This window comes from Chelonoidis abingdonii, chromosome 3, assembly GCF_003597395.2.
Source record: "Chelonoidis abingdonii isolate Lonesome George chromosome 3, CheloAbing_2.0, whole genome shotgun sequence".
NCBI lineage: Eukaryota > Metazoa > Chordata > Testudines > Testudinidae > Chelonoidis > Chelonoidis abingdonii.
In genome coordinates, this window is record NC_133771.1 from 208,321,897 (window position 1) to 208,340,811 (window position 18,915).

An 18,915-nucleotide genomic window follows, 5' to 3' on the forward strand; every position below is an offset into this window, starting at 1 on the left:
TAATTCATTTTTTATTTATAGTGCTTTATGGGTTGATATATAAAATTAATAATTTTATACAGAAAGCAGTTAAGGGGCATAATTCTCCCTATGCTGCAAAATGTAATATACTGGAAGGAAGTAACATCCACCAATATATAATCATCTTTATCTTTTCCATGATAACTATGCACAAGCTTAGCTAAGTGCACTGCTGACAAATTGGGAACAAATGAACTGATATTTTAGTATATCAGGAAATACACTTTCCCTTGGAATCAATAGGAATAATTTGTTTCTGGGACTAAGAGTATGTCTTCACTATCGGCTGGACTGGCGGGCAGCAATCGATCCAGCAGGGATTGATTTATCGCATCTAGACTAGATGCGATAAATTGACCCCCGAGCGATCTCCTGTCGACTCCTGTACTCCAGCTTGGCGAGAGGTGCAGGCAGAGTCGACAGGGGAGCAGCAGCAGTTGACTTACCGCGATGAAGACACCACAGTCAGTCGATCTAAGTACATCGACTTCAGCTAACTTATTCACTTAGCTGAAGCTGCGTAACTTAGATCGACCCCCCCCCCCAGTGTAGACCAAGGCTTAGAAGATCACATCAGGCACCGACAGCAAAACATGCTGCCATATGGGATGCAGGTTTGAATCTAAAGCTCATCCCTTGCATTAACATCCAAAGGGCTGGACCAGGGTGCTATACCTGCCCCTAGGAAGCTACAGTTCCTGACCCACTCAAAGAATTCTGTGCACATCTCTAATGCTTCGAACCTGAGGCTCTCAAAGCACTTTACAAACAAAATTAATTGAAGTCCACTGAAGTCAATCATCATATTATCACTATTTTATCCTACTTAATACAATTTGATGCTTTCTGAATACTGCTCCACTCAACTGCTGATCTCTCCCTGTTTTAAAAGAATACTTTTGTTTTTCTCTCTCTCTGACTCATTACTAATACATTTTAGTTAACCTTGCATGTATTTTAGTCAGAAATGTCAGTTTGACTCCCAGATTTTCTAATTTCTCATGTGCTCCAAACACTGTATCTCTAATTCAGTAAAGTTAAATGGACAGAGCCAAAGGCAGCTGGACTTTCCGAGAACCATCTGAGTTCTCATACATCCTGGAGCTAGACAGCACCCCCTGAATGTGCAATGGCAATCTGCAGATTGAAGTCATTAGCATTTTTTGTTCTCTGCTTTCTTCTTTGAATCCGGTCACTCTAAGCATGAGCTGTAATTGTTTTTTCCACCACGAGTGGAAAACGTTCGACTTTCCAGCAGATATCTGCATCATTTCAGATTACTGAGCTCTCTACTACCACTCCGTACACTGTCTTGATAGCTATTCAGCATGTCTCATTGCTCTAGTTAGTAAAGAGGCTGAAAGAATAGCATGCTGTCAACTGCCCCTTCTGTTCTCAAGATGATCCTTTATTTATCACGTGTCTTGCTCAGCTGACTCTTGGAGGTTACATATACTTCATGTATTCTATACATTCTACAAGGGATGAAGCATGAAGCCCCTTTTGGGGATTATGATCAGTGATTTAACATTTCACATTCAAAAGCATTCTGGTTTGTGGACATGCAGGAAAATCCCCAATCTTTATACAAATGGGTTGGATAAAAATCCCTGGGTAAGTGTGAACACAAAGACAGCAACAAATAAAACTAAAAAGATCTCTAACTTGGATGGCACAGAACATTATTTAAAGTTTACCCATGCACAGAAATCAATGTGTTGTGCTCGGGACCTCTGAAAAATCAGACCAGCACTTGGAACAGTATGGTACAAATGAAAATGATTTTTAAATAAGCAATTCTGTACTAAGAACTTATTTTCAAAGATAATACAGAACCATTCAAATACTATGGAGATGTGAAAATTCTAATTCTAAAGTTATGAACTGTGAAGAAAGGATGAAGAAAGTAAATTTCTATATAGCCTAGGTAACACACATTTTCTTGGAAAAGATATCTCCTCACACTGATAACTTTAGCCCAACGTAGATAAGAGAACAAGGGAAGTAGGTATACAAATGAAAATAAAAACATTTCAAAAGAGATTAGAAGAACTATTCCTCCAGGAAAGAAACTATAATTTAGATTAGAAAGCATATACTGGATTACAAAATGGATCAGAAAGCAAGATGGTGGATAGCAAAATGGCTTTGTGGGCTGTTCCAATGGCGTAACAGAATACCCCAGAAGCTGTTCTAACTTGGACTAGGGACTGACTTTTTCCCTGCTTGGTCCCAGAACTAGGATCTGTAAAATAATGTTTTTTTAATGTATTTTGTAATACTTTAAAATGTATCTAATTATAAAATAAACAAACATATTCCTAGACAGCTTGAATAAATGAGCTAATTTGGAGAGTAACAAAGATGAGCATATTAAAACCTTTCACTAAGACAATTTCCTCTGTTGGATGGAAGCACGTAGGCCTCAGCATGGATTCCGTCTTATGCTAATTATTTCATTCAGGAATTTTGTTAAAATAGAAAATAATCTCAGTTAGCTTTTTTAGATGTGACGTCATTGAGGCTTTTTGGGCTTCCTATCAGACCAATGCTGAGGAAGGTCCTTTAAAAATAGTATATATTAAGTAAATTCATATGGTTGTGGACTTCCTCACATCATAGATTGTGCAATGAGATAACTCCTCCGCTTCCACTGTTTGTCTGTATAACACTGGGGATGACGATACTTACCTCCTTTAGTAAAGTGCTTTGAGACCTACTGATGAAAAGTGCTATATTAGGGACAGGTCATACTATTATTTGCATTTCATTTAATTTAAAGTGGACAGTGCAGTTAAATATAAAAGCAATGAGAGTGCTGGCATGCAGCATTGTCTTCGTACTGGAGATTACAACGTGATATTTTATTAAAACAATGTGCAACTGTGAGTAGTTACACAGAGAAAAAAGATAATTGTAATATTTTCACACCCACAGCTCCTATCAACTTCAAAAGGTAGTTGCACATGCTGAGCATCTTTCTGGTTCAGGCCTTTTGAATTCAAGTTCCTTAGCGTAAATGGCGTTATGACAATTTTTTACCAGCTGAGGATCTGCTCTATTATTCCTCAATTCTTCCTCTGATAGCTTATTTGACTGCTATGATGCTATATCCTGATAATCCCATCACCAGTGCACAGGTTTCAGGATGCTGAGATGACACTGCTCTGCTCACCTATCATGAGAAAACTTTAGCTGTTGGGTTTGTTGCTCATGAGCACTAATCAGCAGTTTTTTCAGTAGCTCACACTGCTGACTCAGTTGTAAATCACGGATTTCTTGCTCTTCGGCACTGTGGGTGTTGATCATCTCCGACCACTCTTTAGTGTGCTGCGCTACAATTTCTTTTACCTGTAGAAAAAGAACAATGACTATTTTGTCAGTACTTCTCACCATTAAAATATAAAGTCAGTCATTAATGCAGTGAAGATCATTTCAAGATAATTACAAAAACCTTACAAAACTCAACTAAATTGCAAGAACTAAATGACAAAGCAAACTGCTTCACTCTGACATGAAGCAACTAAGGAAACTACAGTGTATTATAAACACCAGATATTAAACACAATAAAATGTACCCCCTTTACTAGGGCTCTCTGTTACCCAGCTGCCCTATGTAAAATGACTGAATTAATGCCCTCAATTGTACAACAATTCTTTTTAAAACCTCCTGAAATGAATGCTTCATTATACAACTGCTAAACATTCTTGGCTGCCTCAAAAATATAAACTAAAAAAAATTAGTGGGATGAATTTCTCTAAGGGCTTAAACACAGGCTCTGATTTTGTGGAGAGAATCTTATTCACACAGTCAGTTTTTCAGAGAAATCCTATATTTAATACATCCTGAATCTGTAGCTAGGCTACATAGCTGTGTCTTATGCTCATTAAGTCAGCAGGGAATCTGACAAGTATTCTTTTCTTGCTCAGCTCCCAAGACTCACACGAATAATAAGACTGAAGTTTTGGAAAGTTCCCAAGAGACAATGTGAAGAAGTCTAAACCATCAGAGTTGTTATTATAATCGTATATTGTACTCCAATGATTTAGAAAAGTAACTAATAGAAAGATATATCTTATTATCCCTTCATAATTAGCTATGCTATTTTGACAAGCTACTCTACTTTTCCATAAATGCACATAAAGTCTCACCAAAAAAATCACCTATTTTCAGGCAGTCCTTTATTTCCAGCGCTACTATGGAAACTAATAGCCTTTGGGCGTTCTTATATGGAAGCTCATCCTGATTCTTCAAATCAAAATTGCCATCACAGAGGTCCCAAGTGAGACTTTGATGCCAATCTCCCCAGGAGCATGTACCCCCAAGACATACTTCCTCTCAAACGTATTTTAGGCAAGTGACCCACAGTCAGATGCATACAGCTGAACAGGCTTTTTCAGTGCACTGAGAGTGAAACAAACGTCAGAGAGATGTTCTAGGGAGCAGAGCACCTCTCAAGGCAACCAGTGCCTAGACTCTCTACCAAAGGTAAAGCAAACAAAGAATATGTTGTGTGTTAAGAACTGGATTCCTCATTGATAATGAAGAGCTACCTGCCTTTTCCAAGCTAGGCTGGTATCTAATCTACCTAAAAGCTAGTCTCACTTAGAGTTTGGCTTTTTTCAGCTGGCAGGAAACAGAAGCCTTTGGAAGCAGGCGTTTGCTCAGACTAATATAGTGAGGGCTCCCACTCAACAAGGCACTTCAGCACGAGAATAACTTTAAGCATGGGAGTAGCCTCACTGCTTCAATGGGACTCTTCACAAGGTTGATTTATGGTAGCATTCAGGTCAGGGATGGCTCCAGGCACCAGCCCAGCAAGCAGGTGCTTGGGGCGGCCAGTTGTGACACGGCACATCCGGCTCTTTGACGGCGGGTCTCTCAGTCCCTCTCGGAGCAAAGGACCTGCCGCCGAATTGCCGCTGAAGACTAAAGCGGCAGTGGTCGAGCTGCAGATTGCGATCGCGGGTTGCTTTTTTAAAAATTTTTTTTGCTGCTTGGGGCGGCAAAAATCCTGGAGCTGGCCCTGGTTCAGGTCTCTTACTAAGCTAGAACCTAGATGCAGAGGGGCGAACCTAATGGGGAACAGCCCATGAGAAGAAAGCCTTTATTGATAGGCTCCCACAGTAATACTGATGTCCGAACCAGAACACACTGGGTATTAGGAAGGGAGCTGAACACATGCATGGAAATAACCAGAAAACATTTATGCTTTTTGGATGGGATTTTCAAAAGGGCTCAGTGTTGGCCTAACGCTGCTCACATGGCAACCCATGGGAGTTTTACCGTTGACTTCAATGGCAGTGGAGTTAGGCCAACACCGACATCTTGGAAAAATTCTACCCTTTATCTTTACATCAATGTAGAAGATGGGATCAGCCCCATCTATGTAGATGAAGATGCAATAATGCGTAAGCTATCTAGGGGCTCAATGAGCGAGGAAGAATTACAAGTGAGTGAAACCATGTCAGAAACCGGTGCATATCCTCAGAAGATGTCTATGATCGTAATGTTAGAAAGCATTGTTTTACCTTAGTTTTTAAAAAGATCAGCACTCTGAGAAGACACAGGTAGTAGGGGAGACAGTATAATGAGGCTTCCTGAGTCCCCACCACTTTGCCTTCCTGCACAGGTGCCATCCATATTATTCCATATATGCTGCTGCAGTTGCAATGGCCTTACCAATGGGGTAGAGCCGCTGGGTGCTGCACCCTTTCAAAAGTTGGTACAATCTTGGAGAGAACTGAGCCAGGGTTGGCCAGAATTTCTCCTTCATTTCTTCCTGCAGTGTGACTCCCCCACACGGTACCCAGGACAGACCTGGGCCTTGAAGGCACAATCTCCATATTAGGGGTCTGAGTCTCATTTACACGAAATCCACATTACATTGCTTTAGCAGCACAAACAGGCATTAGAGAGGATGTAAATATAATTTACTCCCATGTTTAGGTTCCCCTTTACACTGCCAGAGCAGTGTAAAATGGCCTTAGTATAAATAAGAATCAGGCTCAAGGTGTCCAGCTTAAAAATACACCTCTACCTCGATAGAACGCTGTCCTCGGGAGCCAAAAAATCTTACTGTGTTATAGGTGAAACCACGTTATATCGAACTTGTTTTGATCCATTGGTGCGCGCAACCCTGCCCCCCCGGAGCCTGCTTTACCGCGTTATATCCAAATTCGTGTTATATCGGTTGGCATTATAGCGGGGTAGAGGTGTATCTTGAAAAACCAAATGATTAATGCAAACACTGGAAATCCTGGGGAAAGCAAGTACTGTTTGACTTAATGACAAAGAGCCTCTAGAGAACCAAATAAGCACAGAAAAGCAAATAATTCTAGGCTCTCTGGAAAGGAAGGAAAGAGATGATCTGATAATTGTTTCTGAAAAGTGGCTACATATATTACAGAGGAACACAAAGGAGGAAATCATGTATACTGAACAGACATTCTAATACCAATGAAGAAAGCAACAACAGAGCTTAGACAGATAAGCAAGATTATTATTCAAGTGCTTGATCTGGAGAGAGATGCAAAGCATTAATTACTTGGCCTTAAAATAAGCATGCAGCCTAAAAGATAGGTAGTGCTCCTGGTAAAACAAGCCTCTCTGAAACCATCTCTTTGACTGTCCTGCAAAGCTGAGACAGATTTCAAGTAAAGCATAACATATCCTGGGATGAAGAGAAATCTGTCAGGCAGAAGTGAATGTGAAATCCTGCCTTTCATCTGCTTCCATGTATGTCTAGAGAGACTCAAATCTTCATACAGAACTTGCAGTAACTTTAACATTTTTTCTTCTTTCCCTTGCCTCCTTTTCTTGCTGGATATTAGGAACCTAGTTTTCCAATACAGGAATGTATCTTGCATCTACAAAGCTAGATGTGTGCAAACTATGCATTTGTGCATTCAAAACAAAATGAGCGTTTCTTGTCACACGTGGCCTGGATTTGTACCCATGACAGAGGAGCAAGTCTCTGTAGACCATTACCAGTGGTAATGGGCATAGCTGCATGGTATTTTTTTTTTTAACACATCTTCTGCCAAGGGGGTGATGCACATCTGACACATGTTGGATTAATCCTAGAAACTCACTAATCCGATGAGCTCATTTGATCTTAAAATCAATGGGTCAAATGGTGAGAGGTTTCTGAACAGCTGCTGAGTATCTACAACTCCCACTGAATTCAACAGGAACTGTATGAATTCGGCATCTCAGGATTTTCCAACGTAATTTCTATCTGCATAGCTGTACTCTGTTGGGAGTAGAAGATTTCCATTTGGTCTGGAGCAAACCACCAGGTGGGATACAAGCAAAAGCCAGCATCGAAGTGTTCTGTGGCATCAGTAAAGCCACAAAGGGTGGAAGTTTCAAAGGAGCTCAAGCTTAGGGTCCTTTGAAAATCCCAACCTAAAGCTAGACATGGAGAAGCAAGCAAGCCATCCATCTGTTGTGGGGACGGATTACGCATTTGACAGGATCTGTTTGGAAGTGGGCATTTTAAAAGGACATACCGTAATATTCAGATCAGTTTGTGGGAATGGGGAAAAAATAATCATCAGTCAGACTCATTGGAAGTAGGTGGTTAGTGAACATTTAAATGTCCATGCAGATTATAAACAATTTTGGGCAGCTGAGGTCACATCAAAGACTCTTCTATTCTGTAAAGCTTTAAGATTTTACACTTTGCTTTGTATTTAAGCTTACTGTCTAGCTTGCAATGCTCTCTCTAGAGTTGTTAGCCACACTGATTTTTATAACTAGCTTCTCTTTTACCAATCTGCCAGTACAACCCGTTTTTATTTCAGACAGTGGTTCTGACATTTCCTATTGTGGCTACGTTGTTAAGATTGTTATTTTCTGATAGATACTCTCCTTTCTCTAGACCAACCTCCCAACTTCCCTGCAGCAATGGCAAACTACGGCCCTTGAGCTGTTGCGCTCAGCAGGTGCACCCAGAATGGAGGAGGGGGAGCTTAAGCTGTCTTTGCATCTCCCATACGCCGGGATCTGCTGGATACAATTTAGAGCAACCCCGAGTGGTTTCCTACAGTTGCCTATGGGCTACTCTACCGACCGTATGGAACTGGAACACAGTACACTCTAGTCATGCTTCCTCTGGCTGCCAGTTTGCCCCTCATCTTCAACCTGCCTCTATCCGCCTAGGCAGATAAGGTGATGGGGAGCACACAGCACTCTTCCACCAGCCCTATGCATCCAGGGAAAACACATTTTGTCCAGGGCATTACCCTTTTTCACCAACAGAGTGACATCAACATGCTGCAGAAGTAGAGAAAACTAGAATCTACGTGTCCTGTTTACATGAATGCGTAATATTAGGGACAACAAGATGAAAGTGAGTTTGTCTTAGTCTGCTTAATACTGTGGCTTGGTTACCTCTCCCATGTGGTATCTGTGGTGTTTGATGCCTCTCCCTGTGTGCAAGACTTTACGTGTATTAGGTACAAATCGTCTGTTTTCAAATCTCCTCTACTATAATCTCTCTGGGTCATTTTGCAGCTGGTTCTATCCTACAGTGTATTTGCTATTCCTCTAACTTTGACATGAACCACAAACCTGACAGCATTTCAAATGGCACCAGAGAAAGTACAGGAAGCAACTGAGCAAAGTGCTGAATGAGGATTCGTTAATTGGTCAGGAAATCTCTGGAAATACTATATAAGTTCTATACTGCACCACAACTAGCATGAAGACTGACAGTGTTTTACCTCCGCAAAGGAGCCGCTCCATGCAACTCTTGAAAATGGTCCATGACGATAGCTTAGCTTGAGAACAACTGATTTAAGAACAAATGGGACTGGATCTTGGGTGCTGTTATTTGGGGACAGACAACTTGGAGAAAGCAACTGAGTCACCTCAGGAGGAGAAGTAAGAAGTAACAAAGTAGTACATCTGATGAAAATGGGATGGACCCAGGAGAGAGACAGTGAGGGAACAGGGAGAGTCAAGTGCCTGGCAGGGTGTTGGATAAGGTGACACTGATGTAAAACTAACGAGCGGCTAATTCCATTCACCTACATATTTTTGGTGGCAAAATTCAATTCCAATTTTCACATAGCACCTTTTCCTCTGTTGTCTGCATAGCCAAAACTTCTACAAAATGACCAAATATTTTTGTTTCACATGGAAACAAAACTAGGAACATGATACTCTCTTCAAAAATTGTTAAGATCAGGAAATGGATTTTGCTCTTTTTGAAGAAAACTACAAAAGCTTTTAGACACTGAGTTACTTCCATTCTTTCCTGCATGTCATTATTGCTGAAAATCATTCACATGCTTTCATAAAAATAAACTACCATTTGGGTCTCCAAAGATCTCAAATTTTGCATGTGTTAACACTGGCATGTTTTCTTACCTTAGATTTGTGATCGGATGTTAATGCCTGAATTTTAATTTCAGTTTCTTTCTTCATTTCAAGACAATTACTTCCTCTAAAAAAGCAAAATTGCAAATGTGTGCCACAAGTTAAATATCTTCCCATCCAGTCAGCACATACTAATGAATAGGTTAGTCAATGATCAAGTACTGTAGTGTATTGGAATGAAATTATTTCTTCTAGCAATTTATTCACACCTTACAAATATTGTTGGCTTACCGATCATGCAATTTAAACACACTTCACCTGTTATTTCTAGAGGAGACCCACAATTATTCAATTACTAAGGATATGTCAGCAAGTCCATTTATGAAGCTGGTTTCTTTTTTAGCCAATAAAAATTAATCTTCAGCCTGAAGACCTGCAAACAGATTCACTGCCTAGGTATGATTTTTGTTTTGTTTCTTTTACAGCCAATTTTCTACCTTTTGGTTTGAGGCATGAAAAATGTATCTTGATTACAAGTTTCCATTGTGATTTCTGCATCTTTAGCAGAAAAAGGTTTATTGTCAAGTCCGGCTACCTCCAGTGAGTACCCCGCTGCAGCAAAGCTGAAATGACTGCAAGGATTGGTCTTCATACCCGTATGCCATGAAAGAGGATCTGCACAGCCAAATAGGCCAATGTGGAGTGGCTGGCACAGATCCCATGCCATTACATTCGGGTTTTTGGAGCTGAACTTTGCATGGCTCCAACAGCACCAAATCCTCACACAGACCCTGATCCTGCAACAGAATGCATATAGCAGGACCGTGGCATCCACGTGGAGCCGGGTTAAAGTTAATAGGGCTATGTGTGGGTGGCAAGGGTCTTCTGGTATTGTAGGGGCACCACAGGCTGGAAGAATAGCTGCAAAGGGGCTATGCTGCCACTCAGTAACTTGTCTGGGGGGTGGGTAGAAGAGTGATGAAATTTTACCCTCCTGCAACAGTTCTCTTCACAAATCTCAGTTGCTTGGACTTTGTGCTAGGAGAGATGGCAGCATACAGTGTAGGATCACAAGTTCCATTACAGCACCAAGAAAGCTTTCAATTAAAGTCTTACAAGAGTCAGTAAATTTTCAAGCCATCCTTCAAACCCCTACCTGTCATGCCCTTTTTGTTTTGGTTTTAGAACAAATCTGTATTTCAATGGATTATATTTTTATTTTGCTTTTTGTGTAGCCCCTTTAAAAAAAAATTCTCATCAGATCCATAGTTGGTGTAAATCAACATGATTTCATTGTCGTTGAGTGGAATGACACTGATTTGTACTAGCTGAGGGTTTGCCCCAATTAAATTGTTTATTGCTTGGCTGAAGTAAAACTAAATTAATCACAGTCCTGGAAATGGAGCTTGATAAAAAATATGCCAGTTTTAAAGCCTATTTTAATATCTAAGTGCTGCTAACTTATGGAAATGAGCAGAAAGCTTTATCCTCAAATGTTCCTAGAGAAGTCTATGTTGGAAATACAAGGATTGATGTGCTTTGTGTTTCCTATGGGCCACCATGAGGATTAATCACTCATTTGCTTGTTGCAGCAAGGAAGGTTTTGCTTAGATTTCTGCCATAGGTTTGATATTCTGGAGAGTCCTATAGAGTTATAGGGACAGTTACATCAGACTAAATCTGAAATGTCATTAGCTACAGCAAAGTTACTTTTGTTTTACACTGGTGTAAATGAGTTCAGGATCTAGCCACGATATAGCTTAAAGCTTCTTATGCTTTATGAAGATGATCTCCACTCAGGAGGATCAAACAGATTTATTTAAAGACCCACCAATCAGTAAAATTTTCAAAATCCCAATAGTCACTACCAATTGTTTATTCCTTTTTTAAAAGTAGCATTCAATCTGTGGTGAGGGAATGCTAAAATTGGCTGAACATAATCACCCACTTCTGTACTGTCAAAATGTACATAAGCTTTAGGCTATATAGTCCTAAATGTGAACAAATTCCCTTACAACAATCCCACTCCATGCCACAACTTTACTTACACACACACACACATACAGACACACATACGCACGTCCTACAGTTTGGCTCCTGGACATCCCTGGTAATCCAGGACTGTCCTTGGGTCCCCCTCAACCACATTTCAGAGTTGGAACATGAGCACACAAGCTCCCCTGACTCTGAGATTTATGAGCATGTATGGCATTTGTAGTGCACATCTGAACTACCCGCTCAAGCGCACAGGGAACTAAATCTTGTCCATCTGTCAGTGAATGAAGCTGTAATTAATTTTTTTCCTGAAAATTATGCAGCTGACAGACATGTCATGACGTGGGAAATACATGAGAAAAAAACTACATGTAAGCATCACAAAACCTGAATGGAGACCATATTCTATATCTATCAGGAATGCATTTTTGCCTTTTTGATGAAGTATGCACCGAATTCAAATAGAACTCCTTTAATTTTTTTAATTTATTTGATATCAGCGTATTACATGTGGAAGTTGCCAGAATGACAGCAGTGGAAACCCAATACATTATTTAGCCAATGAACCAGGGCCCATACTCAGCACAGCACCTAAGTGCATGCCTAAAAAGCTAAGCATGTGCTTAAGTTCTGTTGGCTGTGCTTACATTTAAGGACGTCCTTAAATGTACCATGGAACAGAGATGGATTTAAGTATGCGCTTGAGATCCTGGCTGAATCTGGGCTCAGTGCGGCACGAATAGTGACAGTGTCAGCTGCCCCCCTGCACTATCCCCTCAGTGTATCTTGATCCAGATGTGAAGGATCCACTTTTAGGAATAAGAGGGTAAACCAAAATCTGTGCACATATAGCAGATTGGCCTGTCTCTTAAAACTGGCAAGAATGCATACAGATATAACAGTTTATATGATAGGGACATCTATCCAGTAGGGATTAGAGACCTGTTCTTTTCCCTTGCACCACAGAATAGCCACAACATGGTGGCTTTTGGTCATTCATGACTTGGGATGGAGTCAAACTAGTGACAAGTAAATGGTTCGGTGTCCCAAGATGAACCCCCCCGAGGCCATCTACTCCTTTATTTACACTTAAGGCTTTTGTTTATTTTTATTTTTAAATCTTTTAGTTTTCCAAAGCACGGACCAATATTATCAGAAATCTTCAGGAGGCCTGAGAGCAGAGAAGTGTTATGAATGCCAGTGGAAACTTGCGGTGATCTAATTTAGATACAGGCAGCAACCTAAGTGAGGTGAAACTGGGATGAGTTATCTTCCTATTCACCCATTCTCAGGTCATTCTAAGAGGTCTTACACAAAGGTTTTCACTGATTGTTAATGCAGTCCTGGGCAGTTATTACCACATTTAAAACTGATATCTGCCTTTGTTTATTTGCTGTTTTGCTTAGACGTAGAAGAGCGGGAAGACCACTCTCTTCTCAGACCAATGTTAATGCTGATTCATAAATCTTCTGGCTCAAGGTTCTCAAAATGAAGAACAGCTATAAGACTTTCTCCCTGTAAGGCAGATACAGTATAACTTCTGTAATGCTCAGTTTGTCACTAATGGTGCAAGGAATGAATACCCCCTCTACCATCTTAATTATAATCCCAGTTCACAGCTGCAATCTCTTTAGCCATGTGCTGCAGTTTAGTCAATTGAAATGAGCTTCTCCTGTTTCACCAGCTCTCTTTATAATCAGAGTGTAGCTAATACTTCAGTGATCTGTTTGCAATATTAGGATTGTTTCTGGAAGTGCTGCTCAGCCTAAGAAATATTTGGGTCCTGATAATGGTTGTCCTTCCTTCGAGTAAAAACAGCTCAAGGTACACTTTGGAAGAATTCGTATAGCCTTTTCATAACTTATAGTGGAGAATTCTTGTTACCTCTTTTGCTTCAGAGACTGCTACTTCTAATAAGAGTTTTGTTTAATATCATTTCAGGCACACACACATATTACTGTTCATCCAAATACTATATAAAACACAGTAAAGTATTTATGAAAGAACCCATCGCGAAAAAGGCACCTGAGCTCAATACAGCAAATAATTCTCTAAGAGACTGGACCCAACAGCTCAGCTGCATACCCTTTAGCATCAGCCCAATATTAATAATTTAATATTATTTTATTAAATTTGTTGGGAGGCGGAGAGTGGAGTCATTCAGTGAAATGTTGTTACAAACCATTAATACTGACTGCTAATATAATTCTGTATTCTACTAAGAAACTCATTCCTGCTTTTCAGGGGTCACAGGTTAACTGTTAGACTAATAGTACAATATTGTTATGCAATCAAAAAGGAATTGTGGGGATTAGAGGTCAGCAACAGGGGGAAAACAGAGGAGAAGCAGCTACAAGATAAAGAGCTAGCAATCGGAGAACAACAGGAACCTGGAAATTAGAGAAACCTCTAGGTTCTGCCTATTAGGAGCGCAAGAGACAAATTTTATGAATTGTGATGAAGATATTCCAGTAACTTCTGGAGCAATTAAGAACAGTATATAGACAATGGGTCAGATCCTATGCTAGCACAAATTGAGGTAGCTTCACTGCCATCACAGAAGCCAATTTATAACCAGCTGGGAATGAAAGAATATTTACAGTTCCTGTGTTGTGTTGAGAGGAACCTTTTCTAGATGACAGTAAAGCAGAACCTATTATTTGATCTGAGCTTCCTTCTACAAAGTTCAAGATTAATACACCAATTTTTTTTCCAAGACCAAATTGTGATCAAAGTCTGATGATGTTATTCACGGAGGTTCTCAGCCTGTTCTCACTGAAACCAGTGGTAAAACTCCCATTGGTCTCAATGAGAGCAAGGCAGGCCCATGGAGACTGAACATCTGATCTGATTAAATTTGTTTTAATGTCACGTGTGGAGAAAATAGAGGACTCCAGTAAGCCAAAGCAAGTACAACACTTAGAGCCAAATCGTCAAATCCTCATGCAGATTAAATTTATATTGACTGAGGAGGGCCGGGTCGGGCTGCTGTAAGTTAAATATAAATTACTTTTCTAGTAATATTTTGTTCCAGACAGTAAAAGCATAAAAATCTGTTTTGATTCTTATAAAGCATTTTAAAATAATATCTTACCCCTTCTTCTTGATTGCCTTCTCTAACATTTTCTCATAAGATAACTTTTCTTTATCATACTGTGCCACTATTTTGTCAACTTGTGTGCAGTGCAACTTCTGCATAGCGCTGTGCTCCTGGAAAACAGTAGGACCTTACAATTAGGTTGCTGGACTTTTAATGTTTCATTTTCTTATAGTGGATAATATCAGTGTATAAACAAATATGTCTGGCCCTGTATTAATCCTTTTTAGCTGCCTGATACCAAGGGGTCTAGATCTCCCACAGTAAATGTAAAGCCTTTCTTCTCAGTGCACATTGTAGGAAAATCTGTCGTGGCACAGTGCTAATATCCTGAAAATATGGTACACAGCTACCATAAACCAAATAACTTTATGGAAAAAATGCCAACTGGTAACATCTATATCTAGAACTATATCTTTCTGGAATAAATGATCACTTAAATGCAGTGCAGTAATAAGATTTATGAACTCAGATCGGATATCATACAAAGATTCTGGAACCCTGGGGAACACAAAAAAATAACAGCCCCCCCCCCTAAATATCCTAGACTGAACACAGCACCAGATCTTCAGCTGGTGTAAATCACGTAGCTCAACTGAAGTCAATACAAATTTACACCGGCTGAGGATCTGATCCAGAAGTCTAGTGACACTGGGTATTTTGTCCTAGCAAAGGTTCATCGTGCAGAAGCTGGTTTCTTATTCCAAGTGACTTTAAGCTGCGCAATAGGGCTATAAAATATATATTTAGTTAGTGGCAACGGACTATTTGTGTTTTTCTTTCTGGCCTTCCCCAGGGACAAACTAGTCATAAAGGGCCCGATTCTGATCTATATCGCACCAGTGCAATTCCACTGATTTCAATAGAGTTACACCTGATTTACACTAGTGTAAAGAGGGAAACAATTTTCCGCATGGGAATAAAAGGTTAAGTATGTACACACATATTATATACACAGGTCCACCTCCTTATAAAAACCTTTCTGTTTCAGAAGTAATACTCCTAACTTAATGCTCGTGTGTCCTGGCTCTGCACTGGCCTGAAACTCATAAGCCATTTTAGTCACCCTTCCTTATGAAACATTCTCATTATTCTTCAGATACCTGGCTGCCAGTGATGGTATGAAAATATTGAGCATACACTGCAATAAGGAATTTTGTTGTTTTAATTATTTTATTAACATACTGCAGCCCTAGATTTTATCTGGTCTTGACAAAAACGTCTCGTATTAACTGTTATGGTTTGGTTTATTATGGGAAATGTAAGCAGATCACATTTTACATGAAAAAATGATCAGGATTTTTTTGGTCTGTTTTCATTTAGTTTCACTAGACATTCTGAATCGACACTACTGCTCTATACCATAGGCTTCGTTGCTACTATTTCACATATATCACAGCAACCGACTCATCCATGTAGTTCCTTTTAAAAATACCACTGAAAGAATTTCACCTCCACTTTAACAAATGCTACAATGCTTTTAAAAGCTTGCATTAGAACATAAACCTGAATTCCAGCATCTGCTATCCACCCCTCTGGGCAATAACATCTACAGCTCCTGCAACTTCTATTCAGAAGGAGGCTCTGAGCAATCTGTTCTGCAAAGAATCAAAGGAAAAAATGGACCCCATCAGCATCAGAAAGATGTCAGCTTCAGCAGGGAATGTACAGGCTGATTAGCAATCTAAGAGAAGCTGCAAACAGTGAAAAGGATGAAGCAGGTCTGACGGCACTAGACAGCCACAGGTGAATTGTCTGATATATTTAATTACTAAAGCGACACACTCTTCCCCAGATAAACAGAACAGTACAATTCTTGATATAAAAGACTAAGCATAATTATCTGAAATTATATGCCATCTGAACACTTGTCCTGCATTTCTGCATGAACTGGGAAAAGGAGACAATATTCTGTGCTGAAATCCTGCTTATTTAGGGGCCATACAGAACTTCCCTATCACAACCTAATTTTATTCTTTTCTCAATACTTTATCCAAGATATTATATTCCCTGAAATGTTGCATTCAACAGAAAGCTATTTCAGATAGATAACCAACCGGGCTGTGTTTTCTTTGTGGACACGTGCTCGTCACATTGTTTCATGAAACAGCCATTTAGTTTGAATGCACACAAACAAATGCAGCTAAAAAGGAAGAAACTATAAAGCTGTGTGTGCTAGGAAACTGTAATGTCTGCCTGTGCTATCCAAGTAGTTGGGTGACGCTTAGCTAGCAGACCAGAGACAGCAAGAGATAACTGGAGAGAAGTCGGACGACACTGGAGAGGAGTGAAGCCAGCTCATTGATGGGGGATAACTCGGTCTGGTTTGCTGTTCATGTTGGTGCTGGCTGTTTCTAAGGGTAGCAGCGCAGCCCTCAGTAGTTTTATAGAGCATCTGAAGCATTTTTCTTAATTCTCTTTTGTGATGCATGTGTGCAGATGGTCGCCTCCTCCTGCACTTCATTCACCCTTTCATCTCCCTCCTTCATCCGCCACCTCTGGCTATCTTCTGAGCTTTCCTCAGCTCCTGCTGCGGCCTGAGAATTAACTATTCATTTCGCCTCTCATCCCCTTCTTTCCTCACAAGGTTGTTGCTGAACTCTCAAGTTTTGCCTTTCTGACTCCCTTGACAAAGCACTGATGATGTAAAGTAGCTTTAAGTGGAAGAAAACGTAGTCCACATGAGCAAATTCCTCCTTGTGAACTGTGGATGTTCGTGGGGAAGGAGGAAGCAGAAAAAAAAAAGATTGTAGGTTGGAAAATGTTGTGACGTATCTGCCCAACTGTGCTTTTGTGGGACATAACTTACTGGCATCCATTGTGTCAAATATTCTTGAATTTTCTGAATCACGATATGAAATGACTGCACTTTATTTAAAGTGGCAATATTTCACCCAAACCCCATTGCTCTGTTTAGCTGCTGGGCCCACAACAGGATGAGCCTCATGTTAAGAACATTTTTAAATGCCCAGTTCCTCTTTTAACTTTGATTTCTGGCACTTAGCACAATGGTATGCACTGAATTTAATGCTAACTTGGAGAACAGAGTCATTGCAAGTAGCGGTGCAGCTCTGGGAGAGTCCCTTTGTGACTATTTCTTCTTATCTTCAGAAGGGCATTTCTGAGCCTGAAGCCACCTTCATAAATTGGGAATGTAAAAAACTGATAATCAAGCCTGAAACACACATGTAATAGCCACAAGAGTGTATTTTTATGGGCCATGTGGAAAAGTAGCCCTTCAGCTTTATATGACAATACCTAGGTTCTGAGTTAAATGCATCTTTAATCTGCATCTCCAAAAAAACTACAGAGGAACATTCTGAAGAATAAACTTAATGCAGCACAGTAGCTTGTACCATGGTCTTTTCATCCTAAAATGCTTCGCCTCACCAGGATCATCATCATCTTCCCTTGCCTCCTGTTTTGATCCTTTGTCTTTGAGTTCACGCACACCTGGTTCCTCAAAGCAACTTGTCCTCTTCTCACAGCTGGATGAGAGTTGAGAGCTCTCCAATAACCACATAGGTGCAGCCAGAAATTTTTACCCCCAATGTAAGCCCCATTTTTCTGGGTAGGTCTGCCTTTCTGACCTGGAATCACAAAATCGTCATTTGATAATAGTTCCTCAAACTTTTGACATAGCTTGGCACGTCTCAGTTTGTGAGTTTTGTCTGGAGCCTTCTTGTACATTGATTGACTGCAGAAAATGCAACATAGCTCTGCAGGGCCTGACAAATTCACTCCAAATTGTAATCAAAGTTCTTACGTTGGACTCTGTCCAAATGACTGATGATCCATCTCAGATGGTGAATATGAATGTTCAGTGATGCAAGAGAAGCAGAGGCTGACCATTAGGTATGTACCATGGCTGCCGCCAGGCTCTGGATACACCAGCATGGCTCTTTTCTGTTACGTATAGAGACATAGAAATCATTGCTCTATCAGCTGCATAGCGTAAAGTACGGAGAATGTTGGGAGACAAAGCACTACACCTAAGGTATCACACGCTACGGGACTGGCAGTCACAGAGAGAACTGGGAGGAAGGACGACTAGCTAAAATGCCTTAGCTGACACAGATCTGATTACACTAGAGATAATTGTTACATCCACAGCTGTTGTCAAGACTAGGTCCCAAGAAAAACTCCAAGTCAGTTTTACAGCATAGTTCAAACACTGCTCATAAAGGTAACGTGTATGGAGGCAAACAAAGTTTCAAGTGGAAATATGTTCTAGACTGGTTAATAGACACCCGATGCAGGTATAGCATAAATCTCTGGTTCAGGATTTTCTGAATCCTCTGTCATTTTAATTTCACTATTTCTTTTAGAAACAAAGATACTAAAAAATTACATATTGCTGATCAAACTCCAAATAGCCAATAATACAGTTCAAATATGGCTTTCAGAGGCAAAAGGATTTTACTAGCTACTTTGCCTGTCAACATAAGCCACATGGTAAATACCACTTGTAACT

The 18,915-nt window shown here is 40.1% G+C and overlaps 1 protein-coding gene across 4 annotated transcripts in view; it reads right to left on the reverse strand.

Annotated features, from left to right (window-relative positions):
• PLCB4 (phospholipase C beta 4) overlaps positions 1 to 18,915 on the reverse strand; it is a 331,632-nt gene that overhangs the window by 13,837 nt on the left and 298,880 nt on the right. For 3 of the 4 annotated variants that reach the window (XM_032800134.2, XM_032800137.1, XM_032800133.1), the window contains exons 33-35: positions 14,439 to 14,554; positions 9,401 to 9,476; positions 3,197 to 3,372 (exon numbers count right to left, since the gene is read on the reverse strand). In XM_032800134.2, coding sequence (XP_032656025.1) covers positions 3,197 to 3,372; positions 9,401 to 9,476; positions 14,439 to 14,554 — 368 coding nt within the window. The remainder of the gene's footprint in view (positions 1 to 3,196; positions 3,373 to 9,400; positions 9,477 to 14,438; positions 14,555 to 18,915) is intronic. The other variant, XM_032800138.1, reaches the window with a different exon arrangement.